This window comes from Kryptolebias marmoratus, linkage group LG1 (assembly GCF_001649575.2).
Source record: "Kryptolebias marmoratus isolate JLee-2015 linkage group LG1, ASM164957v2, whole genome shotgun sequence".
Classification (NCBI taxonomy): domain Eukaryota; kingdom Metazoa; phylum Chordata; class Actinopteri; order Cyprinodontiformes; family Rivulidae; genus Kryptolebias; species Kryptolebias marmoratus.
The window spans coordinates 30,720,551-30,744,274 of record NC_051430.1 but is presented as its reverse complement, the minus strand read 5'-3'; the positions used below and the strand labels follow the sequence as shown (position 1 = coordinate 30,744,274).

At 45.5% G+C, this 23,724-nt stretch overlaps 3 protein-coding genes across 10 annotated transcripts in view; 2 read left to right on the top strand and 1 right to left on the bottom strand.

Annotated features, from left to right (window-relative positions):
* Window positions 1–123: 123 nt before the first annotated feature.
* Window positions 124–9,524, bottom strand: LOC108248102 (bile salt-activated lipase-like). 3 transcript variants are annotated; one of them, XM_025010666.2, is made up of 13 exons: window positions 9,406–9,524; window positions 7,060–7,251; window positions 6,266–6,413; window positions 5,870–5,989; window positions 5,266–5,463; window positions 3,984–4,114; window positions 3,729–3,836; window positions 2,742–2,865; window positions 2,439–2,625; window positions 1,552–1,755; window positions 1,160–1,357; window positions 371–478; window positions 124–297 (listed from the first exon to the last, which is right to left on the bottom strand). In XM_025010666.2, exons 2-13 carry the CDS (start codon window positions 7,120–7,122, stop codon window positions 207–209), a joined length of 1,680 nt encoding a protein of 559 aa, XP_024866434.1. In that variant the 5' UTR covers window positions 7,123–7,251; window positions 9,406–9,524; the 3' UTR covers window positions 124–206. The 3 variants fall into 3 exon arrangements, with proteins under 3 accessions (XP_024866434.1, XP_024866435.1, XP_017292107.1); XM_025010667.2 differs by having other exon boundaries at window positions 1,254–1,357; XM_017436618.3 differs by lacking the exon at window positions 9,406–9,524 and adding an exon at window positions 8,700–8,989.
* Window positions 8,795–19,428, top strand: tsc1a (TSC complex subunit 1a). Of its 4 annotated transcripts, none has more exons than XM_037975010.1 (23): window positions 8,795–8,861; window positions 10,226–10,340; window positions 10,411–10,514; window positions 10,584–10,736; window positions 11,290–11,434; window positions 11,519–11,673; window positions 11,920–11,993; window positions 12,414–12,601; window positions 12,675–12,730; window positions 12,896–13,007; window positions 13,091–13,152; window positions 13,235–13,301; window positions 13,372–13,643; window positions 13,725–13,855; window positions 13,934–13,977; window positions 15,403–15,569; window positions 15,739–15,921; window positions 16,060–16,170; window positions 16,339–16,461; window positions 16,532–16,719; window positions 16,967–17,128; window positions 17,431–18,146; window positions 18,341–19,428. In XM_037975010.1, exons 2-22 carry the CDS (start codon window positions 10,232–10,234, stop codon window positions 17,897–17,899), a joined length of 3,075 nt encoding a protein of 1,024 aa, XP_037830938.1. In that variant the 5' UTR covers window positions 8,795–8,861; window positions 10,226–10,231; the 3' UTR covers window positions 17,900–18,146; window positions 18,341–19,428. The 4 variants fall into 4 exon arrangements, with proteins under 4 accessions (XP_037830938.1, XP_037830887.1, XP_037830907.1 ...); XM_037974959.1 differs by having other exon boundaries at window positions 13,934–14,004; XM_037974979.1 differs by having other exon boundaries at window positions 13,716–13,855.
* Window positions 19,429–20,411: 983 nt separating this feature from the next.
* Window positions 20,412–23,724, top strand: part of ak8 (adenylate kinase 8) — a 9,063-nt gene continuing 5,750 nt past the window's right edge. The window contains exons 1-6 of one of the 3 annotated variants that reach the window (XM_025010678.2): window positions 20,412–20,713; window positions 21,190–21,315; window positions 21,398–21,482; window positions 21,566–21,615; window positions 21,701–21,793; window positions 21,885–21,953. In XM_025010678.2, the coding sequence (XP_024866446.1) occupies window positions 21,232–21,315; window positions 21,398–21,482; window positions 21,566–21,615; window positions 21,701–21,793; window positions 21,885–21,953 (381 nt within the window). In that variant the 5' untranslated portion in view covers window positions 20,412–20,713; window positions 21,190–21,231. Of the gene's footprint in view, window positions 21,316–21,397; window positions 21,483–21,565; window positions 21,616–21,700; window positions 21,794–21,884; window positions 21,954–23,724 lie in introns of all 3 variants that reach the window. The other 2 variants (XM_025010677.2, XM_037975156.1) reach the window with 2 other exon arrangements.

Sequence of the window (23,724 nt, the reverse complement as noted above, 5' to 3'; positions counted from 1 at the left end):
AATCATTATTTTTTATTAACTGATTATCATAAAACTGTAAAATCTTTCCTTCATGTTTATTTTTGTCTTTTCAGTGTCAACCTAAAGTAAAGTTCTGCTGAAAAGTAAAAAATGGTCAACAGAGAAGATTTCACCTTCATTTATTTGACAAGAACAGAAACATCCGGTCTTCTGACTTAATAACAGGCGCCATGTTGAACAGCCAATCAGAGCTCCTCCTCCGCCGCCGTCTTCGCTGCCGGCAGGCGGCTGTAGGTTTCAGTCCAGTAGTTCACGTAATACGACCTCAGGTCAGAGCTGAGGGCACAAATCAGAAATAAAGACTAAAGAACAGACGAGCGACACAAACTGGAATCAGGAAGCGTCATACTCGACTGAGGACTTGCTCATCGCGTGGTTGATTATCAGGTACGGCCGGTGGTTTTTGGTGAAAAGCGGCCAAGGAACCGGGACTCTACTGCCACCTCTGCTGGGGTCACTGAAGAGAAGAGAGCAGATTCACCAAAAACCAGACCAGTTCACCATCCAGACCAGATCCAACCAGTTCAGACAAAGGTTCAGATCAATTAAAGCTCCTTTTAAAACCTCTGAAGGCCAATTCAGTCTGGTCAGCAGTTCACATCGAGCCATCTCACACGACATGATCCTAAAGTGCTCCGTACGATGGTTCAAACCAGTTCAGACCAGTCCAAACCAGTTCAGACCAGTACAATCTCGTTCAGATCAGTTCAGACCAGTTCAGTTTAGTTCAGAACAAGTCAAATGAGTTAGGACCAATATTTAGACCAGTCTGGACTCTACAGGCCAGATCAAACCTGTTTATTCCAGTTTAGACTAGCTCAGGTTATTTAAAACCAGTTCGGAACAGGTTAGAGTTAGACCAGTACAGACTAGTTCTAGACCACCCAGACTAGTTCAGACTAGTATAGACCAGTCCAGACTAGTTTAAATTAAATCAATCCAGTTAGCACCATTTTCAGACCATGAATTTGTTTTCAGATCAGTTCAAACCTTCAGAAAAGACTAACAAAGAAATAAGTTTCAAACAGCGGGTCTGTAAACCAGTGAAGTCCAGTTTTTGCTGGTCCTGTTGGACCAGCAGAGTCCAACCCTGCTGGTGTGCTTCTGTCTTTGTGTGCAATGGATTCTGGGTGTTTACCCAGTCTTGGCGAAGTTGGTCCAGTAGGCAATCATGTAGCCAGACAGGTCTCGGTGTCGGGAGAAATAGGCGAGCGGGGTGGAGAACGGTTTACCAAACAGGTACTGCAGGTCCTCGGCGTGCTCCGCCTCCACCCAGCGGGGGAACCCGGGGATCCGAGTCTTCATGTTGAACAGGTACGAGTAGGTACTGGCGCCACTGAGGGATAAAAACCAGACAGGTCGGTTACAGTCCAAACATTAAACTGAAACCAGAGCCTAGTTTGGCTCTAAACTGTGACTTTTTGAATTCTGATGATATTTGGACGAACAGCTGACTGACTGTTTCTAATCTGTCAGATGTTGTCAACAAATGCAGTAATTAAATTAAGTTAAATGTCAACCACAGCTAACCTGGCGTTGTTGGCATGGAGCTGGAGGGCGACCTGGGTTGGGACCAGGAACAAGAAGTCTGTCTCGATGTCGGCCACCGTCTTCTTCACTATGGCCGGTTCTGGAGCCAAACCCCAGTGAACCGAGTAAACGCCGAAGGCCGAGGGGACGGCAGCGTTCCCTTTCGCTTTCGTCAGACCAGCCAGGAGACCTTCGACCTGCACCCTGAGGAGGAAGCAGAACCGAGTCACTCGTCTCGAACCACTTCAGTCTTTTCCAGGGTGGAAAGATTCTACGACACACAACTCCAATAAGGTTTCAAAATAAGTTTGAACTGAACTAATTCTAGCTAGAAACCATTTGGGTCCAACAGGACAATGATCCCAGATATCAGAACTGGTTTCTGACTGAAACCTGAAACTTTGTGGACTCTGATTAAAAACCAACCAATCAGGATGAACTCTCAGCCTGAGGTCCAGGTTTCTAACTTGCTAAAAGACATTTAACCAAAAATTAAAACTGAGAAATGAATCCACAATCAGTTCAAACTTGTGGACCCAACTTTTGGTTTTAAAATCAGTGAAGATGTATGTTGTAGAATTATTACACCCTGGAAAAGAACGGCTCAAATAAATTCTTAAAAGTTCAAAATTAATGTGACATTAATTCTCATGATGAGTTGATGGATGGTTCCTGTTTCCATAATTCAATGTCATAATATTCTGTTTCCTCTTCTTCTTAATTCATTAAAATATCTAAAACCACTCTTTATTATTTGTAATGTGGGCTCAAAGATTAAACATTAGTGGGCCCAGAAATGAGCTGAAATATTTTATCTTCATTAATCCAAACCTCTAATTTGTTGTCCAGAGGTTTGTTAATCACAGTTGTGTTGTTCCAGGACTCACGCGGTGGTGTTGGCCGTTTTGCTGTTGATGGACGGAACATCAACTCCTGCGAATATGTGTCCGTCCATGCTGTTTACGCCGGCCAGGTAATCGAACTGAGCCGCGTTGTGAAACAGGTTACTGGGCTCGTCAGGTATGAAGTCACCGTCAACCACCGGCGCGAGCTCCAGCATGTCCATGACGACACCTGAACGGGACCCACAAAAACTGAACACCGTTTCTGTGCAGGACCATCGGACAACTCCGTTTATTTTCCAACCCGGTGAGTAAAGTTTGGGCTCAAAGCTGCATTCGTGTTCTCACCTTTGCCCAAAATAAGCATGATGTCGATTTTTCCCGCCATGGTCAAACCGACCGGGTCGCTCATCTTCAGGCATGCCAGCATTTCATCTTCATCGGTTCTCCAGCAGCCAACTTTCCGAGCAATCTGTAGAAACAAAAGTAATTCTTAGTTTATTGTATTTTTAGCTCTTTAAGTCAAGTTCAGTAGAAATGCACACAAAAAAACTGGTACTTACCATGCAAGTACCCTATAATTACCAGACAGGTACCTGGCAAACCACATGTTGGTCTTTATCAGATACGCACTCAGTATGAACCAATCAAACCTGTTAGGTACCAGATGACCACATGGTACGCACACGGGTACTAACCAACATACATACTTATGTACCTGTTTTTACTGGGTATGTAGCTGGTACTAACCAACTACATACCCAGTAAGTACCAGGTATGTACCGGGTAAATACAAGGTACAAACTTGGTTAGATACCAGGTATATACCCTTTAGGCACCAGGTATTTTCCCGGTACGTTGGGCTGTATTATGTACGGAGACCTCCTGTTCTTATCAATAATTTTCCTGCTGATAGTTAATCTGAGATTAGGACAATCTATATTAATACCAAACTCAGTTTTTGTTGCAGACTGTACACCGGTGAGGTACATCTGCACAACAGAAATGTATTTTAACATCATCCACTTCATATGTTTGAAAGCACTAAAAAAGAATGGGCCAAAGTTCCTCCACAACCATGTGAGAGACCGATAAAGTCCTACTGAGAGTTCAGGTTTAAAACATTAGAATCAATAGAGCCCACTTTGTTTTACAGTAAATTCAGATGTAGGTGGATCAGACTTTGTAAATTTCAGATATTTTAAATATTCATAAATGTTTGGTTGAAGTAAATCTTTTGTTGTTTCCAAAGTTCTGATGGATTTAATTGTGTGAATCATCTGGAGCTGAGGGTGAAATGTGGAGTTTGGTGTCCTGCTCAGCAGGTCTGAGGACCTTCTTGGTGAGGGCCATGGGGTTCTTCTGCAGGGCCCAGGGGCTGAGGGCCACGCCGCCCTGAGTGATCGCTCTGCGGAACAAACCTTTGCTGTAAGGAGACAGCATCTGACAAACACAGGAGGATAAAAACATCACTGGCTGAAATTACAACCTCAAATTTGACAAAAAATGGATAATCCTGATAAAAACTACTGTGGTGTTTACATCTCCAGTGACTTTTTGTCTGAATTCTCAGAAGTTGTGACCTCTGACCTGGAAGCTAACACTGGCGGCTCCGGCTGATTGGCCGAAGACGGTGAGGTTGTCGGAGTTTCCTCCGAAGCCCCTGATGTTCCTGCGAACCCAGGAGATGGCGGCATGCTGGTCCCACAGACCGTAGTTACCTGAGGGCAGCGTGAGGTCACCGGGTTACATGGTTCTGTCAGAGCTGGTTGTACGAAAGCTGCAGCTCAGCAGGAGAACACGAGAGGAAATAGTCTGTTCACAGCGTTACATCACACCTGAACCACCTGATCCTCGCAGCTGAACCAATAGTTTACCTGCTGGAACACTGATAACACAGCACCTTTCATCACGACATGCTGGGAAATCAGCAAATGCTATAAAAACACAAACGTTTCACCTTAAACCCTCGCTGTGATGTTCTGTTGTTCTGGTTGGGTGTTTTTTTTCTGTAGCAGTCAGTTAACTGAGGAACATGATCAGGAACTGGAATTATTATCTTCTGATGGTGCCTCCTGCTGGCAGATATATCATCCTGCATCTCTTAATTAAATTATATCTCAAACACAAACATTTCACCTCTTGTGTTGCACGAATCTCCTCCTTTTACACCCCTCAGCTACCACTGAGGTTCCACAGGGTTCTGTTATCGAGTCTTTATTTTCATCACCATGACATCACATTAAACTTTGCTAATAATTCACATTTCCTTGATTACTTACTGTTAAAGGTGTGTACGCATTGAAGCAGCCTTATTTCTCACAGTTTTCTCTCAAATGCAGAGTGCGCTCCAAAGCTACCACAAACTTCAGTTTAGCTCAAAATATTTTCTTCAAAATAAGAAATAAATTACACTTTTACTTGTCATATCTTCTACATACAAACTGTAGAAACAGAAATTCTGGTATGACCATCAGTCTTCTGCCGCTCATGGAGTTATAGTTTTTGCGCAGCGACTGTTTGTTTGAGGCTTACTTTTCAGTCTGCCTCTCTCATTATTTTGGCAGCAGGGAATGAGAGACACAGATCTGTGGTTAGTTATTAGATGTAAAGTGAATTTTTTTTCTCTAAAATTTCACTCTATTCTGCTCATTTCAGCCGTTGTAACACTCCAAGAGCTTTAAATGTGAAGTTGACCTGGAAAACTGCGACTTTAATGTATCTGAACAAACCTCAGACAATCCAGTAAAGCTTCGAAGCACAACAACAATTTGGGGAATAAAAAAATGGAGTAGCTTTTTCTTGATGGGTTCTGACCTGAAGTCTGTTGTTGTTACATGAAAAGTGTTTGCTGTTGTTGTTTTGGCCTCACCTGGAAGCCGTGAATCTCCGGTGCTAAGGAAACCCATTGTACCGACTCGATAGTTCACCGTGACGACAATAACCCCGCCCCTATCGGCCATCTGCTTCCCATCGTAAAGAGAATCTCCAAGAATCGCCAAATCGTTGGATGACCCCAGAAGAAAGGCTCCTCCAAACAGGTAAACCATCACAGGAAGGTTGGTGGACACTGGAGAGACACACCTGAGGTTAGAGCTGTTATTTATGGGGCTGCAGTTCCTGCTGCGTCCACTAGAGGCAGCTGTGATCAAACTCTGAACACCAAACTCTGCAACACTGTGGTTGTGTTCCCCGACAGCTGAAGAAAATGTTGTTTTTAAACAGCAACACTTCAGGTTCATGCATACAAACACAGTTAAGACATTTCTGATTAAAGGGAACATTTCTGATTAAAGGGAACATTTCTGATTAATGGGGACATTTCTGAATAATGGGGACATTTCTGATGTAGGACACTTCCATTTGAGGACTTCTTCTTTGCTTTGTTAAGACTTCTTTGTGGAGACATATTTGCATCTCTTTACTCTGTGGAGCCCCCTGCAGGACGCTGAGGTAATGACCACGGTTTGACCGACCTGAGTGTCCATGTGGGACAAAGATGTTCAGGTAGAGACAGTCCTCACTGCCCCGGGTCTTTGTCTGCAGCAGCGTCACCTGCAGGCACCGATCTCGATACTTCGTGGCCTTCAGGACTCCTGGAAGCATCAAGTTTAAAGATAATTATAAACTTTAGTGTTTTAGATAAAAACAAATGATCATCCAGTTGATGTTTAATGTTGTTTTGTTGTGTTTTTGTGTTATCAGTCACATGTATCTGGTCCAATAAATACAAAAACAGGTTTTTATGTTTTGTAGAAAGTTCCTGCAGAGTTGGAGTTCAGCTGGTGGGTTCTTTGGTTCTTCTGATCTGTTTGCTAAAGCAGACAAATGAAATAAAAATAGATGAATAAATATAAGCTGCTCAGATTTACCACTCCATCCAGGGTGAGGTTTTGGTTTCTCCCACTTGGCAGGAACATCAGCGAAGGGGACGCCTTTAAAGACTTCGACGGTCCTGAAGAGACCCATTCTGAAGCTCTGTCCTTCCACCAGACCCCCCTCGGTCTGCACCACCCCCAGCTGCACAAAAACACAGAAACGTCCTCGAGACAGTCGTGATCCTCAGAAAACAGCTTCGATCAATACATTTACATTCAAACTATTATTTTTATTTATTTATTCTGTTGCATATAAAAGTGTAAATCATCATAAATGAAGGTTTCTAAGAGTCTGAACTGTGAGGAATATTACAGCGTTCAGTCAGGAAGGAAAAAAATCCGGTTTCTGTGAACGCTGATGGCTGAGTTCACTGAAAAAGCTAAAAAATGACTTGTTTAAACAAGCAGAACAGAGGCTAAAATGAGCAGAACAGCAGCTAAAACTAATAACAAAATGCAGCAGAACAATAGCTAAAAGGTTCAAATACAAACAGTTTGCTGAAGCAGATTTCAAAGTGAACATTTTTTGTTTTTGTTTAATTATTTTAAGAGAACTCAGTGTACCTGGGGGTTTTGAAATAAAGTTAAACATTTTTTTAAAAATGGCTAAAATAACAAAGTCTGCAGAAAAGTGTTTTAAATTAAATTAAATTAAATTAAACTGCTGTAGGACTTTATGTTCCGGGTCAAAATGAGAACGGTTCTGTGTTTCTGGATTGTTTCTAAAGAAGTTCTGTTTGTTTGTTTTTTACTAAAATAAAGGAGCCAGAAGTAAAAGAGGAACAGACCTTAGCAGCCGAGGCCGAGTTCAGCCCGATGCCCAGCAGAACCAGCAGCAGCAGCATCATCATCAGTGGGTCGGGTTCTGCAGAACCTCCTGCTTTATAACCTGCGTTCACCGTTTATCTGCAGCAGCTGCTGGACTCCCAGGATCCTCCGGATTCTCCGACTTCAACGTTTCCATCAGACTCTGAGTTTGTCTACGAGCCAAACAAACAAAAACAAGGAGGTGAGAAACAGTTCTGACCCGGTTCTGATCCAAAACAACATGTAAACTCCAACAAACTGTTTCCTGAATTAATAAACTTAATGTAGGACACTGAAAAAGTAAAGAAAATTAATATTTTGTTTAAAAAAACAGATTTTTCATTTATGAAGAACACTAATGAAAATAAATAATATTAAAAATAGGATCATTTAACTTATAAACTACTTTAAAGAAAGACTAAAGTAAAAACAAAAACATTCAGTTAAGTTCAAATAAATCACTTTTATTATATTTTAAATACCACATATTCTACAATTTAAATAAACTAGAATCTGTTTAAATAATCTGTTTCCTGTCGGACGGCTGAGTTCAAACAGATCTGAGATCAGGAGAATCATTAACTCAGCGGCAGATCAGAGAACACACACACACACTTCCTGTTTACTCCTTTTCCATGTATGACTTCACGGCACGGATTATAAAGAAATAAAACCTGAGAAAAGTCTTTCAGCTGAATGTCAAGGAGAAAAAACTGGAGAAAAAAAGGGTCGTCAGCAGCTAAAACTGAGCGCTGAATGCCTTTACTGAAACATGGTGAAGAAGCTGAAGCTGAATGGTTCAAGTTAAAAGAGGCAGAACATTAGCTAAAAGCTAAAAGGTTAGCTGAAAGTGGAAAAAAGCTAACTAGAAGCTAAAAGAAGCAAAAGGCTAGTGCAGCACTGTAGCTAAACAGTAGCTAAAAGCCAAAAGTATTGAACCGAAGAGGTTTTAATGTGTTTATATGGGGAAATTAATTGTAAATTAAAGGTAAATATTCTGAAAAGTATAAAAGTAAAAAAAACAAAGGTCAGAGCAGCCGTCTGCTAAACGAGTCCAACATTTAGCTTTATGAACGGCTGTAAATAAACATGGAAAAATAAACAAACAGGAAACCATCAGAGAGGTTCATCCTAACTGGAAACAAACTGCTGGTGTCGACAGCTGGTCCATCCCTTCAGTTTAGGAGACTTTCATGTCTGAATGATTTCTTGAAGGAATGCATATCGCCCGCCATCTTCCATGACAAAGTTTTCCAAAAACTTTGTTCAATCTCTTATAAGTTGTGGACCACTCTCAGCTACTACCACACCAAATTTTAGCTCAATATTTGCAAAATTGACTGAATTATGGCCATTTTTGTGTTTGCTTTAGTTAATTAGCTGTAGCGGCCATCTTGAATCGGGTTGACTCCAAAACATAATCAGTTGTAGATGTTATTCCAATGATTACTTTCTGAAAGTTTCATTAAAATCCACCCACCGGTTCATGAGATATTTTGCTAACAGACAGAGAAGTGAGCGTTTTACATGGATCATATGTCGTCAGTTTTTGTTAAAGTAATATTTTTGTTCTTATTTTAACAGAAACAGCCTGAAAATCTAAAAAACAAACAAAACTTACGTCTCTTCTGGATCTGATTTTCAATCCCAGTAACTGTTTTTTCCGACTGTATCCCGCGGCCCTGAACGGCTCCTGTGTTTGATTGGCAGCTGGTCACAGCAGTGGGCGGGGCCTGTGATCATCGGACATGTCAGCTCAGCGCTGGGATCAACAGGTCTGAAGGTACCGAAGTTTCTCGGTTCGGCTTTAGACGGCTCGTTCAGGTCCGGTACCAGAACCACCGTGGTACCGGACAGAGCGGAGGGCACGCGGCCGCTGCGGGGCGCAGACCGCGGGGCGCGCGCTGCTCTGTCGGACCGCTGTTAGCCTGTTAGCTTAGCCGTTAGCTGCCAGCTGTTTTTAACCCCGCTGTTACGTCACCTACCTGCTGCGGGACGGCGGTGACGTCAGAGACAGGCCTCCACGAGTGCCCCAAAGTTTGTTTCTGTTTTTTAACCAGTTTGACGAAGTTAAAGTGAGCTTTTAGTTGGATTTAAACTCAGTACAGTAGTTATTTTTAGCTAATAAGTGATTATTTACCAACTGTCCTGTTGTTATATATAGATTTTTATAAAGAAACGAACTTAATTTATAGAATTTAACCTAATATTCCTCACAAAAAGTTTATTTAACTCTCCACACTAGCTGGTGGCGGTAATGAAACAAACAGAAGAAGAAGAAGTCCTGTAGTTTGTTGTTGCAGTCTATTGAAAACATGAATCTTTACCTTTTTAAGAGAAGTGTTTCAGGTGTGAAGAAGGTTATTCCCACAGTCAGCTCGTGTCCAGGTAAACAGAAGGAAGCGCTGCTGTCCCAGGATCAGGGACAGTCTGAGGACAGAGAGGACAGATGGTTTGAGAGAGGAGGGTGATGTAAAGGGAGCCATCTTTGACCAACAGAAACAACTTTAACCAGAGGAGGAGGAGTCAGGGTTCACCTGACGCAGGTGATCCAAACAGGTCTCCTGTGGACCCAGACCAACAGAGACCTGAAGGGTCCTGAAGTCCAGGGTCTCACCCGGCTGGAGGTTTTCAGCTGCGGTCTCCGTTCTGAGCAGCTGAGATTTAAAACCCTGGCCTGTCTTCTTCTTCACTTCCTGTTAAACTGTAACCTAGGCCACCGAGCCTCAACTGCTGGTTCGAGACCAAAAAATGGGTCTCGGTGGGCCTGTGTCGGGGCCAAATAATGTTAGGGAAAACTTCTTATAGCAGCCTGATGGTTAATGTTGAATAATTTTAATAAGAAGTTTGTTTTATGTTTAATTTTTGAAGCTACGTTTGTTAAAAAAGGCTGAAGTTAGCTGCACAGTGAGAGACAGGAGGGAGGGGAGGGAGAGTGATTTGCATGTGTGTTCAGCTTGCACCAACAGAGCAGTTTAAAGGCTTTCTTGTCCAGTTGCCTTTTTTAATGTATTTTTTCAGATTGACGTGTTCAGGATGTCGATAACAGATCCGTCTCCATCGTGTCGTCTGATCCTCGTCTGGAACGCAGCTCAGGTGACGGCGACAGGAAGTGTTTTATTTAGCATTTTGTGCGTTTGTGTTCAGGTCAGGATGTCCAGAGAACAGGTGAGCGTCTCTGAGCTCCTCCTCTCATTGGACAGCTCGGAGCTGCAGGAGGCGGAGCGAGTGAGAGCCACCGTTAACCAGCAGCTGAGTACAGGTGAGTTCACCTGCTCCGTGTGTCTTCTTCTGCTCCTCCTCCTCAGTCTGACCTGTAGTTCTGCCCGCAGACAGAGGAGGCGTCGTCCTGTCCTCCCTGGTGGAGTATTACCTGGACTCCTCCTCCTCGCAGGCGGCGCTCCTCCTCTCCTCCATCAGGGAGCCTCATCACAAGGTGAGCGGCGTCCTGTCGCAGGTGCAGCTGTGTCCGCGGTGATAAAAACACGTCGGCTCCGCCCTCCAGGTGCTGCTGGAGAAGCTGAACGAGTCTCTGAACCGAGCCGGAACCAGACTGGCTGCCGTCACCCTGCTGGGTCACCTGATCAGGAAGCAGCCGCCCTGGGTTCATCACATCAGCCAGTCGGCGCTGCTGTCCTCGCTGCTGCGCTGCCTGAAGGTACGAACCCGCCCGGCATTACCTCGACCGACCTGCTGAGGCGTTCAGCTCGTTGACTGATCCTCTGCTGGAGCCGAGTCACTTTCACCCTGCGGCAGGGTTCAAAGAGTTGACATCAGTTTTCTCTTTATGGTTCTGCAACAAAAAACAAAAAATGTTTTAAAAAACATCTTAACAGTTTCACCAAGAGCTGCACAAGTTTCTGATTACTGTCAAACAAACAATTATTTTATTAGATGTTTACTTTGTGATGGCAGTGAATGTTGACAAATGAAAAGTTCTCTGAATTTTCATCCATACGGTCAGTAAACGCAGCGTTTTGATCCATACGGTCAGTGAACGCAGCGTTTTGATCCATACGGTCAGTGAACGCAGCGTTTTGATCCATACGGTCAGTGAACGCAGCAATTTGATCCATACGGTCAGTGAACGCAGCATCAGGTTAATCTGTCTCTGAAACAAACTGCTGGTGTTTCTGATTCTGTAAAAATGGAGCCTTCCAGTTGTTTTATTCATAAAATAAAAATAACGTTGTCATGTTTTTGTTCCTCAGACAGACGGTGACGTCGTGGTCCTCGTCACTGGAGTCCTGGTCCTCATTACTCTGTTACCCATGATCCCTCAGGCTGGGAAGCAGCACATTTACGACTTCTTCGACGTGTTCGGGCGCCTCGCGTCCTGGAGCTTCAGAAACCCCGGTAACGCTCCCCCAGCAGGAAGCACAGAGTTGTTTTCTGCCGAAGGGACGCTGTGTTCTGATTGGCTGCTCGTGGTCTCCTCAGGTCATGTATCCGTGGTGTTCCTGGTCCACCTCCACGCAGGTGTGTACTCTCTGTTCCACCGTCTGTACGGGATGTTCCCCTGCAACTTCATCTCTTACCTGAGGCTCCACTACAGCATGAAGGAGAACCTGGACACCTTCCAGGAGGTCGTCAAGGTCAGTACAGACCAGCACAGACCAACAGAGACCATCATAGACCATCATAGACCATCATATACCATCATAGACCAGCACAGATCAGTTTAGATCTGTAAAAACCATTCTGTCCAGTAAAACCTGCCCAGGACGGACCAGTAGGACCACCTCAGACCTGCTCGTTCGGAGCAGCTGGGTTTTCAGTTAATAGCTGTTGGTTCTGGTTGAGTTCCTATTGGTTCTGATCTGTGTCTCGGTTTCTTTCAGCCGATGTTGGAACATGTACGGGTTCACCCGGAGCTGGTTACAGGGACTCAGGACAATGAACTGGACCCGTCCAGGTGAGTCCACAAGCCCAGAACCAGACCTGAATCAGGTGGGACTGAACTAACAAACATGAAGAGGTCCGTTTCTTAGAGGTTCCAGCTTTAAGCTAGCATTTGCTGCTAACAGCTAGTGTTTTACTCCTTTTAGCTTTTAGCTTTTAGCATTTAGCTTTTAGCTAGTGTTCTGCCTCTTTCAGCTAACAGCAGCCACTCAGCGCTCACACTGATTTCACAGAAAAGGCTCCTTCTCCAGTTTGTTGTTTGGCTTCTGTTAAAAGTTATCTTTCTGATGGAGTCCAATCAAATCCTGATCTATTATTCAGTTTATGTAGAAACCGGGGGACTCATCTTCAGCTCTGAGGGACACCTTTAGTACACCTGTGTGGCAGAGAGAGCGAATCACTGATCAGGAGGAATTCTTTGTTCCTCCCTCAGGTGGAGGCGTCACGAAGTTCACGACATCGTGATCGAGTGCTCCAAGCTGTCCCTGGATCCTCTGGAGTCTTCCTGTGAGCTGGACATTTACTCCTCTTCCTCACCCAGACCTCCCTCAGTGTCCTTCCCTATTCCTTACCTGGATCTTAGCTCCGCCCCTTGTGACTCGGAGGCAGTCAGCAGCACAGGTGGGCATCAGAGACAGATGGATTATGTTGTTTGCTTGTTGGACCTGAAGGTGTTTCTGTCTTCTTCTGACAGGAAGTTCAGTCTGTGGACATCTTCATCCGCTGACACTCAGTACCTCCAACATACAGGTAACCCCACCTGTCTGTCACAGTAACACCTGGTGGACCAGGTGCTGGTTTGTCTGTTTTATAAACTCTTCCTCTGGAGAGTTTCTGTGTTCTGGACCAGCAAAGATCTGGTTTTTGGTTTGAGACTCTGTGTCCACCTGACCGACTCTGTCTCTCTGTGCGCAGACTGATGATGTCACATGGAGCCCCTCCTCTCAGTGCGGTTTGTCCACGCCCCCTCCTGAGCCTGCAGCTGTAGGCTCCACCCCCTCACTGAGCAGGTGCTCCTCTGTCTCAGGTAAGCTGACTTCGGCTCTCCGGTGTGTGTTCAGAGAGTAAACTAAAACACTTTGGTGTGTGTGTGTGTGTGTGTGTATACAGGTGTGAAATGTCCCTCACCAGCTTCCAACCTTGTAGCCCCGCCCACTGAAGACAACCGCCAGGTGAGATCGGATCAGTTCTCTTGACTGGTGGGCTTTTATTGTGAAGGGGGAGCAGGAAGTCAGTCCTTGTCTGTCCTCACAGGTGAAGCAGCAGCCAGTCAGAGTGCAGGAGGAGAATGATGTCATCAACAACAACCTGAGCAGTGAAGGTGAGCAGGTCAGCTGACTACAGTGATGTCACTGCAGGCGATGAGTTTTAAACCTTCTGTTTGTCTGCAGACATCAAACCGCCGCCGTACTCTTCCTCCTCCTCCTCTTCCTCTCAGCACCTCCTCCTCACCTCCACCCCGAATTGTGATGACTCATCCTCCAGCCTCCCCCATCCCGCCTGCTCCAGCTCCCTCCGCCTCACCCCTCCTGATCTGGCCTCCCATCGATCAGAGGAAGGAGGCCCCGCCCACTCAGACAGTGGCCCCACCCCTACGTACGACTCCCTGTTTGAGCTGGCTTTGCCCCGAGCCGCCACGCTTTTCGTTGGGAAAAAGACGCAGGTGAGAAGACTCAGGTGGGCCGAGACGGGTTCTGATTTCTGCTCGGGTCATTGAGCCTCTCCTGTCCTGCAGGAGCTGCAGCACCTCCTGGGGGAGCAGAAGGAGGAGCAGGAGGAGAAGGAGGAGGAGGAGCTGACCTCCGTCTCGCCTCTGAAGGTTTTGGATCAGATGATCGTCCACGGAAACGACGCTCACGAGCGCCTGAGCAGCAGGTGAGACATCAGAGCGTTAAACAAGGATCTGCTTCCTGGTGTAATGGGATTACTGACTGTAATCTGATTACTCAACAGGCTTTCACTGGCAACCAAAATGGTGGATCGAAGTCATTTTGGAGGTAAACAGCAGAGCATGAAAAGCAAAGGTACCTGAAACTAACACACTCATTACTCACAGAGATACGAGCCGACAGGAAACTCAGCAAACGCAGGAGCAGATATGAAATAGAATAAAGAACTGGGTCTTAATAAAAGTAGCATAAGGCTATCTGAAAGCTAACAGTAGCATAAGGCTAGCTGAAAGCTAACAGTAGCATAAGACCAGCTGAAAGCTAACAGTAGCATAAGAAGGCTAAAACAGATTTAAAAAAGAAACATGTTTTGAAGGAATTGAAAATATAAACGCTCCAAAAACCAAAAGTCATGAATGAGCCAAACGTTTTGATCTGTGAGCAGCTAAAGTAGCACATAGTCTGTAGGTTGGATTATAAAACCTACAGCAGATGGTGAATGCTGACTCAGCGTTCTCTCATTAAACTCGTATTTATTGGAGGACTCCTCGATGACGTCCTTCAGCTTCTCTATAGCTGAAATGTCTGTTTCAATGGTTTTAGAGGAAGTCTGTAAAAAGTGTTAGCTACTCAGAGAAACACGTTATTCAGCTGAAGTGATGGTGAGGCTGTCTGCTGTTCGCTCTCCGGCTTCAGGACACGTTCCTCATGTCAGACAGAAACTCCTGGAGTTTCTTTTTGTCGTTTAAGGAGCTTAAAGCTGCAGGAGGTGCAGATGCTCTCACACACAGATCAGTGCTGGTGGAGAGTTAAGGAATCATTAATACTCATCGATGTGAGCGAACAGATAAATGAAGGAGATCCTGGAGAACAATAAAAACATCCATGTCACAATAAGTTGTATCGTTAGGGACCACCAGGTGGCAGCGTGACACAAACAGTTGGTAGGTTTGGTTGTTTTTGTGACCTTCCTCTGTGAGTGGAAGCAGCAGTCCTGAATCCTGGTCCTGGTCCTGGTCCTGAATCCTGGTCCTGGTGGGCCACCATCCTGCAGGTCTGAGATGTTTCTCTGCTCTTCAGCAGCTCCTCAGGTTCTCCAGCAGCTTGTTAATCAGAGCAGAGAAACATCTGAAACATGCAGGACCAGGACCTGGACCAGAACCAGGTTTTGGGACCCCGTTCGTATCAAACCTGAAACCTCTGCTTGCTCATGGTTGGACCGGTGGTTCTCCTGGTTACTAATCAGTTTAACTAGTCTCTCTGGTTGTTGTTTGTCGTGGTGCACGGAGGGAACGGTTGTGTGAAAAAACAGCATCAGCATGAAAAAGATTTGAATCCTTAAAAAGACGAAGCTTCAGTTTGTTTATCACCCACCGCGGAGGTGGAAGGCGGGTGATAATGTTTTTGCACGTGTCTGAGTTTTTGTCTGATTTAGTCCCATCTAATTCAAGATGGCTGCCACACCTCATCAGCATTAGCCAACAGTCTTCAGACAGATAAAGTTTTTTATTTTTAAAATGTGTGTTGCGTTAGGCCCCGCCCAGGGGGAGGAGCTTCAGGCCCTGAGGAGTCAGCTGTTGCTGGTTCACGGTCAGCTTCAGTACGAGCGCTTCAAGCGCCAGCAGCACGCCGTCAGAAACCGCCGCCTGCTGCGCAGAGTCATCAACGCCACTGCGCTGGAGGAGCACAGCGTCGCCATGGTAACGCACCAGTAACACCGCCGCCAAGGAGGCCATGTTTTCAGTAGCGTTTGTTTGTCTGTCTGTCTGAAACAAGAGTACTCAAAAAGTCATGAACGGATGAAATCCTCAGGTTGTTGTTTGTCTGTTTTTCGTGTCTTTGGCTGATTTTCTCTCTGCACGGAGGCAGAAGGCACAGCTGAGTGTTCAGGACGGAGAGATTCGGTGTCTGAAGTTGAGTCTGGACGAAGAACAAAGACGATACGGCGAGCTGAAGCAGGACACGCAGACGCAAACCGAGCAGCTTCACGCTCAGATCCGACAGCTGCAGCAGCAGCAGCAAGAGCGGCAGCAAGAAAACCAGAAACTGCAGGTGAGAAAACAGAACAGGAAACAGCACTCTAATAGGCTGATCAAAACCACCTCTGTGCTCTGATAGGCTGATTTAAACCATCTTTGTGCTCTGATAGGCTGATTTAAACCATCTCTTGTCTCTGATTGGCTGTCTCAGAGCGAGCTTCAGGAGTGCCATGGCAGGCTCAGAGATCTGGAGGCGGAGCTTCAAAAAGCCAATCACAAAGCCTATAATGCAGAACACCAGCTGACCCAGCTGTCACTTAAGGTGAGGAGGCTTTTCATTGGCTGATACAAACAATTTAGGCTTTTAGAGTAAAATATTTTGTTGACAAATGCGAACCTGAAGCCTGAAGGTGTTCCTGTCTGTTTCCTGTGTGAACTCTGTGCAGCAGTTAACCTGGTAACCAGTTTGTTAACCAGTTTGTGTCTGCAGCTGTGCAGCAGTGAACAGCTGCAGCAGCAGATCTTCCTGCTGAACCAGCAGCTCGTCCTGCTGAGAGAAACCAACCGAGCTCTGAGGGAACAGCTGGACGCAGGAGACGAGCACAGCTGGACGGTAAGATCACAAACCTGAAAGCCTCTGATCGTTTCATGATCCGAGCGTAACGCTGCCGTGTTCTGCTCAGGAGAAGGCCATGCTGCAGTGCACCGTGGGTAAGGACGTCCAGAGGCTGAAGGACAGGGACGTCCAGCAGAGACAGAAGCTGGAAGCAGCCAATCACAGGATAACGGAGCTGGAGAACCAGCTGGCCAAGAAGGAGAAGCTGATTGTGGATCAGAAGAAGCTTCTGGAGGACTCTAAGAACCAGAGCAGGTCAGACTGCAGAGCCAAGATAAACCTGTTGACTAGAAAAGGCTCAAGTTAACCCAGAGTTCTCAACAGAAATGAGAAATCAAGGAGGAGTCTGAGGGGCCTCACACAGAGCCCTGTGGGACGCCTCGGTTTGTTTAAAATCAAGGAGGAATCTGAGGTGCCTCACACGGAGCCCTGTGGGACGCCTCGGTTTGTTTAGATACTTTGAGCAGAAAACACTCTTTATCTGACGGTTGGTGCGTTTCAGGGAGGAGCTGTTGGCCTCTGAGAGTCGCTGCGTCGCTCTGAGGAGAGTCACCCAGAGTCTGCAGACAGAGATGCTGCACCTGTACAGCCAGGTGCAGGTGGACACGCAGACAGGAAGTGACACGCACGTCCTGCCTCCGGTCCCTCAGGATGTCAGCAGCAGGTAAAACACTGAGAGCTGATTCATTTTTATCTAAACTGAAGGGTTTTTTTTTTCTTCAACCAAACAAATCTGTCTGATCGAATCGAGTCAATGTTCTCACAAAATCTATTTAATGTAGAATAGTTCAAATAAATAGATAAATAAATATATATATGTACATAAATGTGATCAAATTACAGTCGTGTTTTATGGCAGAGTAAAGGTGGTATAATGTTTTCACCCTCTCCTAACTCTGGATTTATGTTTCATGACTCAGCGTTTTAAAAGATGAGTTTTAGGACATGATGTCATCTTTCTCTCAGGCCAATCGGTGACAGCGCCTCCTCACCTGGACCTCCTGGCAGCAGCAATCCCCTCTACTCCTCTTCCTCTGCTGTTGGCATCATAAATGGCACTGTGGAGACCCTGTCCTCCTGCTCCCCCCTCTCCGTCTCCCCCATCGACTCCCCCCTGGCTGTCGGATCCTTCCTGGAGCAGCAAGCGCGGCGGTTGTTCGGACCGACCAGTCCGAGCCCAGAGGAGGCGGAGCAGGAGGAGAAGGAGGAGGAGGAGGAGGAGGAGAAGGAGGAGGAAGAGGAGGCCCAGTCGGAGAGCCCTCCTCTGGGTCAGGAGGTGGAGGAGGCCACCCTCCTGGCTGGGAGTCCACACCTGCAGCCTCTGAGTCCGCCCCCAGCTGCCGCCGCCGCCATTGCAGATCTGTCGCTTGCCGTCCGGCAGAGGAGAGACGAGCTCAGCATCATGAACTACGACGAGTTGCTGCCTGAGTTCTGATGGAGGAGAGGAGGAGTAAGGAGGAGTAAGGAGGAGGTGAAGGACGGAACAGGAAGTGTTAACAAACATCAAAAATCTTCTAACAGATGATATCCAGGAAAACTGTGACTGATGCTGTCCGTCTTTACCTGAAACAGGAGCGAGTTTGGGTTAAATGACCCAGATGTTCTGAATGTGACCCAGGTGTGTTCTGAATGTGACCCAGGTGTGTTCTGAATGTGACCCAGATGTTCTGAATGTGACCCAGGTGTGTTCTGAATGTGACCCAGGTGTGTTCTGAATGTGACCCAGATGTTCTGAATGTGACCCAGGTGTGTTCTGAATGTGACCCAGGTGTGTTCTGAATGCGACCCAGATGTGTTCTGAATGTGACCCAGATGTGTTCTGAATGTGACCCAGGTGTGTTCTGAATGTGACCCAGATGTTCTGAATGTGACCCAGATGTGTTCTGAATGTGACCCAGGTGTTTTCTGAAGCTGCTGCCTGACGCTAACCGTCACCTACAGATGAGTATTTCTCTATAAACACTGTCGTCGCCATGGAAACGACTCTGACATGTCATGTGACCAACACACTCTTGGTTCTGATCCGTTCCCTCAGCGGTTCTCAGGTCGGTTCTGTTTGTCCATCAGGATCTTGTTAGGGGATTCTCGGTTATCGTGTTTGTTTGGTTTGGGAAGCTTCTCGTGTTAATCTGACGAGTTTTAATCCAAAGAGAGCAAAGCAGATCCAGGATCAGGCTCAGCCTTAGTAAAAAGATGCTAATTACAATTATCAGCACAAAAAGAAGAAAAGGAGGAGATTTGAGCTTAAGGGAAATTAAACAAATAAATAATGATGGAAAATCAACACAAAAATCAACTATTTTCACCTATTTCTGTACGTTTTTTAAATGAAAAACATAGTTTTTTAAAAAATCCCTTAGTTTTTTTTTTACCTCGTGTTTTTTGATGGGAGCTAATCAGAAATAGGTTGACAGGAAGTGATGTCATCAAACAGGAAGCAGACAGCTCACGCTCAAACTTGATTGGCTCAGGAGCTGAAAGGAACAACGGGACCCAAAACAAAAAAAAACTAATTAGAACAAGACAAAAATATTTATTAAAAATAACAAAGTGTTTTTAATTTTTGCGTCAGTTTGGTCAGCCTGCTGCTCTGCTCACATTTTAACTTCTGGATCCTGAACTGGTTTCTAACTGGTCTCAGTGTGAACGCAGACCCCCAGAACCGATGTGTCGAGGCAATCAGGAGGAATCGTCCCACGCTTTGAAACTCTAATCCAGGATTACAGGAAATCCAAACCTCTGAACCTCAGAGATGCACAGCAAAACCAAAGATTCTCATCTTATTTGGGATTATATTCTTTAAAAGTGTCCCAAAGAATGAATCTTTGATCAGGGTTGATTTTTATTGATTAAAAAGCTATTTGTGTGATTGTTTACGGCGACGTTTCTGCTGCTGTTTTTCTCAGTCGTGCTGTTGTTAATCTGCAGAGTGAACATGAGAAATAAAGAATCTGTGGAAAACTGTCTGTGGTTTGGGTCCAGTTGGGTCAGTTTAAACCGTAAAATGAGTCAAAAGCTGCTTCAAATCAAGCTGATTTGTTTTTATTTCTTCAGGCTGCTGCCTTATTTATCTGCTCTATTTTCTTTACTTTACTTTAATCTGGCCTCATGTGATATTTTAACTTGTTTTCAGTACAAAATACAGTTTGTAAAACAAATTAAACTAGAAGAACTCAGAGAGCTCAAACCTCCACCGAGGCCTCAGCGTGATCTGGATCAGAATCTGGATCAGAACCAGAATTTAATCTGTTGTTTTTTGTTTCAACTCCAACATTTCCTGAACAGTTCATCCAAATCTTTATTAGTTTTTACCTGATCTTTGTCTCGTCCTATGATTGCTGTCTAGTTTCACCCACCCAGTGGTTCAGGAGATATTTTGCTAACAGGCAGACAGGATTGACACCAACAGTTAATGTCAAAATTTTGAACAAAGGTCTCACACAAAACACAGAATTTTAGCTAAATTCCTGTAAATTTAGCTGAATTATAGCTGTTTTTGTGTTTTCACTGACTTTAGATAGATCTGGACCAATTTGTCTAAAATCAAGAGATTTTGTTAACAGACAACACAGGAAATGAGCATCGTGACAAGCTGTTTAAAATAAATATGTCATTAGTCCATTTTATCCTTGAGTTCGTAATGGAAACATAAACTAATGAAAGCTAACAAAAATAGCTACAGCTAGCAATAATTTAGCTTTAGTATAGATATAGATTGTTATTAAAGAAGTTGTGAAATTCTTTTTAGATTTTTTAATCATTCATGACTATAGAGGCTGAAGCTGAATTTTAGCTGCAAACAAAAGGTGTTTAATAAAGTTCGGGCGTTAAAGTCGCCACCTGGTGGTCATCTTTTTCACGCTGCAGAGAAAAAGATGTGTTTATTATTAATATAAGTTTTTAAATCGTGTTTTATAATTTGTATTACTAAAGTTTTTGAACTTTGTCGATATATCGAACATAATATCAGTGGGCTCATTGACATCTGACTTTTAGGTGTGGTTTTGTGCATAACGGTTCAATCAAGCGGTTAACCGTCGCCGCAGGGTTGCCAGGTAACCAGAGCCCCTCAGGCTTCCGTCCGTTCGTGATGACGTCACACCCTAGCAACAAGCCAGCGTGTCGTAGCAACGGGCCGCTCACACTGAGCTCAGGCTGCGGCAGGAGAGTTTAACGTCGAAGCTTTCTGCGTTTGTTTTTGTTTTCTGTTGTTTCTGCGCTTCAAACATCCACAGGAAACACGACGACAGTAAGTAGGAGCTGCTGCCGACGCCATGAAAGCTGAAAGAAGAGGCCTGCGGGGTTTATTTGGATAAATAAATAGTTTCTGACGCAAAAAATAACCCTCAGACCCGATAGTTTAGGTGTTCCGTTCAGGTTAGTCTCATCAGAACCCTTCATTTTCCTCAAATCCACGTTTTCACCAGTTTATTAATAAACAACTTAAAATACATTTAATAAATGTCATAAAGATACTCCTCAGACTCAAAGTCCAACAGAAGAGGCATTGAATTTATCTACCTGTAACTGCAGGTAAACCTGATCTTCCAGGTGTGATGGAAACTGTGTGGGTCCACCTGCTGGCCTTAAACCAGAACCTGGACCAGATGACAAACAGAAAATAAAATCTGAGAATCAACTACATAATCAGAACCAGTTTCACTTCTCAGGGTTCTGACCGTGATACGTTCATGATCCTCAGGATTAACCAGTTTCAGTCTACAGGGTTCTGACTGTGCTGCGTTCAAGGTCCTCAGGATTGGTGGGATGGATGAGACTCTGAGGCCTTTGAGGATTCTTCCTCAAATGAGCGTTTACGCCGACAAACACAACGTGTCTCACCTGGTGCAGGTAAAGGAGCCTCTGGTGGGCTTTCATGTTGGAGCGCAGCCGCTGATCTGACAGTGTGTGGGTGTGTGTGTCTGTGTGTCAGAGCCTGGTGACCTCTCTGGTGGTGGACCGACCCGACGACCCGATCTCCTACCTGATCGACCGGCTGCAGAGGAACAGCGTGGACGGTGAGTGACAGTTCTGGTTCTGGCTGCTCCACCTGTGAGGTGCAGTCAGGTGTGACTCAGGTGTGTTTCTGACCTGTCATCAGTTCCCAGAGTGATGCTGCTCGGTCCTCCTGCTGTGGGCAAACACATGCTGGTGAGGATAAAGCAGAAACACACACAGATGAACACAGACCTCTGGTCCCGGTTGTCCTCTTCTTCTTCTGTGGTTGTTTTTTCAGGCGAAGAGGCTGAGCGCCGAGCTGAGAGCCGTCCATGTGACCACAGAGAGCCTGCTGCAGGACCAATCAGAGCTGAGCGCGCTCTCTGAGCAGGTAACACAGGCTTCCATCACCTGCTCATCCCAGGGCGATGACCCCAGGCCTCACCTGTGGAGTCATGTGAACCGGGTGTTTCTGTGTTCAGGATGTTTCTGCTGAGCTTCTGGTCCAGTTGGTCCAACAGAGACTGAAGAAGACGGACTGTCTCCACGGGGTGAGTCCACTCCTACCCACACAGGGGTCAAAGGTGAAATGTTGTTGCAGGTGACTCCAGACACCTGAACACCTGGTGATGCTTGACTCGTCTCTGTGTGGATCCATGGATCCACTCAAATTAAAAACCAGTCAGCTGGAAGCTTTTCTGAGTTAACTGAGCTGACCGCAGTCAGACGCAGGATGAAACAGCCTCTCTGATGTGCTGCTGTGATGATCATAATTAGCTCTGTGGTCGCTGATGTGTCATACTACGATTCCCAGCAGGCCGAGCAGCGTGGCGGCGCCGTTCCCCAGAGATCAGCTGATCAAACGGACACGGCGCTGTCACTTCAGCAGAGCTGTTTTCAGCCCGGCTCGTCTTCACCGCCTCTCCTCGTTAGCATCACGTCCCACTTCCTGTCTGCGTTCATCAGGACACACAGAGTCGCTCTGCTTCACAAACACACAACAACACAAAGAGCCGCTCTGCTTCACAAACACACAACAACAATAACAACACAAAGAGCCGCTCTGCTTCACAAACACACAACAACACAGAGCTGGACTGCAGAGGTCTTGGAGACACCTGTAATGTCTCACCTGGATCTTTGTCTTCCTGTGCTCTGAGGCTGAGAGGACAAACATGCTCCTGGAACCTGGACCAGGCCCGGGAACCTTTGTGTTAGTCAGTTTGTTGAGGAACCAGAACCACAGAGCAGCTGGTGATGAGTTCAGGTGTTCCTCAGCTACTTTCATCTGAAGATGTTCCTGAGGTTCTTTAGGAGGTTTGAACAGATTACTGAGCTGTTCTAGTTTCATGTCAGCAAATTCCAGCTGACCTCCAACCCTGTGAGTTCTGCTCCTGCTGCAGGGTTCTGCTTTTATAGAACTCCACAGGAGGTTCTCCGGTCACGTCAGGGTTCTGCTTTTAAAAAACTCCACAGGAGGTTCTCCGATCATGTCAGAGTTCACCAGGAGGTTCTTTATGTTCTGGTTGTTTAATGTGAGATTTTAGTGGTTTTATTCTTAGAATTAAAAGATGTGAGCATTCAGCTTCTTCTGCATCTGTCACTGTGTGTGTGTGTGTGTGTACGTGTGAGGGCAGCAGCCACTCAGTGATCAGCAGTAAATCATTCTTCAGCTTTCTTCTAAACTTTACAAACTGCTTCTTTATTTAAGCTGCAGCGTTTAGCTTCACCGATTAGCACCTCGCCTCTGTGTGTGTGTGTGTGTGTGTGTGTGTGTGTGTGTGTGTGTGTGCGTGCGTGCAACATTAGTGTTCCCTTTGATCTGCTAATGGCTGTTTTTGGCTGCAGGGTAAACTCATCAGACGAACACCAGGGACTGTCAGAGTGTGAGGCTTTTATCGGGTGTGTGTTTGTGTGATGGAGGATGATTGACAGCTCCCATCAGGATGCTGCCTGCTGCTGTCACGTTAAATACTACACCTGTCCCTCCGCTCACCTCAAGATAAATATTCTGCAATTAAAAAAAAAAATCATTTTCTTTTTCTCTCAGTAAATTTGGGTCATCACAAAAAACAGGAGAAATAATAATTATTCATTGATTTTAATAAAGGAGAAGCTCAGGCATGATGTTCTGTCTGGAAATAAAAACGTATCAGTACCCCGGAGACAACGCAACCAACACCACCAGGAACCAACACCACCAGGAACCAACACCACCGGGAACCAACACCACCAGGAACCAACACCATCGGTAACCAACACCACCAGGAACCAACACCACCAGGAACCAACACCACCAGGAACCAACACCATCGGGAACCA